We start from the raw sequence: 1,054 nt of genomic DNA on the forward strand, positions 1-1,054 counted from the left end.
CTGCAGGACTCGCGAGGACTTAACGTCTGCAGGGTAGCCGGCGGGGGGATTTCGTGAGCCAAAGGAGAGTAGTGACTACTCGTCGCTTCTAGCGGTTCGTTCATACAGTTGGTACTGTCACTGAATTACTAGAGCTGAGCGAGACTGGGATAGGGTTCAAAACTAACGAGTACCCCGGATATATGCTTTTGAGTCCATGCTTACGTATGATGGGGGCGCCAGAAAATACAGTAACAATCTAACAAGTACTATTATCAATCCTGTGAGTGCAAAAAATGTAGAGGCTTGCAAACATATCGGAGGTGTGGGGCATGATACGGAGACAATCGGTCATTACTAGTAATGATATCTAGGATGAGGAAGCAATAACGTACTCGTGCTTGGGCTGACAATGACATACAGATCTTTGAAATACATTAAAAAGAAATGGTGACCCCTGAACTACACATCTACTGCAACTGTTTTGCTGCCGCATCATCTGCTCTGCATTAGGAAAGGAGCCACTTACAATTCGATTAGACGGTTTGGTAGTATTTTGAATGAGATATGTCACAGTCATGTATTTTCCTTTCAGCGTCTCCTATCATAGTACCCAGAGCAGTAAACCAGCTTGGCGAAACCGAGGCTGATTGCTATTTATGCGTCATAAGTGGGTCTACACCTAGTCAACAATAGTGCCACTCTAAATAATCGAGGAAATATCTAAAAATTATAAATAAAAGTATAATTTAGAATTTTAAGCGATGCGGATTTAGTGTAATGCATTGGCCAGTGGTGGATCCTCCCACTTACCATGGGCTGGCTGCGCGTAAACGGGTTTTGCGCGCGAACACAGAGGGGCGAGACTGGGGGCTTGTCGCGAGATGCATCGCACCCCGTCTACCACAGCGCGCAGTGTTGTTAAGCGCGGCTCCGTTGACGTCAAGAAGAGGGGAGACGCGTGCTGCGTGTACCAAGTTTACTCCCGAGATGGAATAAGCCATCGTCAAGTACCTGGAGGACAACTGCCAGTACATGCTTGCACAAATGAGCGACATGCTTCGGTTCGACTTTG

At 46.7% G+C, this 1,054-nt stretch overlaps 1 protein-coding gene across 1 annotated transcript; it reads right to left on the reverse strand.

The window, feature by feature from the left end:
* Positions 1 to 661: 661 nt before the first annotated feature.
* PPTG_22988 (hypothetical protein) lies at positions 662 to 983 on the reverse strand (the record flags this gene model as incomplete). Its single annotated transcript, XM_008907797.1, has 3 exons — positions 662 to 682; positions 793 to 879; positions 954 to 983. The coding sequence occupies 3 exons, from the start codon at positions 981 to 983 to the stop codon at positions 662 to 664; spliced, it is 138 nt and encodes a 45-aa protein (XP_008906045.1).
* Between the last annotated feature and the right edge of the window lie 71 nt (positions 984 to 1,054).

The sequence above is a fragment of the Phytophthora parasitica genome (genome assembly GCF_000247585.1).
Source record: "Phytophthora parasitica INRA-310 unplaced genomic scaffold supercont2.27, whole genome shotgun sequence".
In the NCBI taxonomy this organism is placed as follows: domain Eukaryota; phylum Oomycota; class Peronosporomycetes; order Peronosporales; family Peronosporaceae; genus Phytophthora; species Phytophthora nicotianae.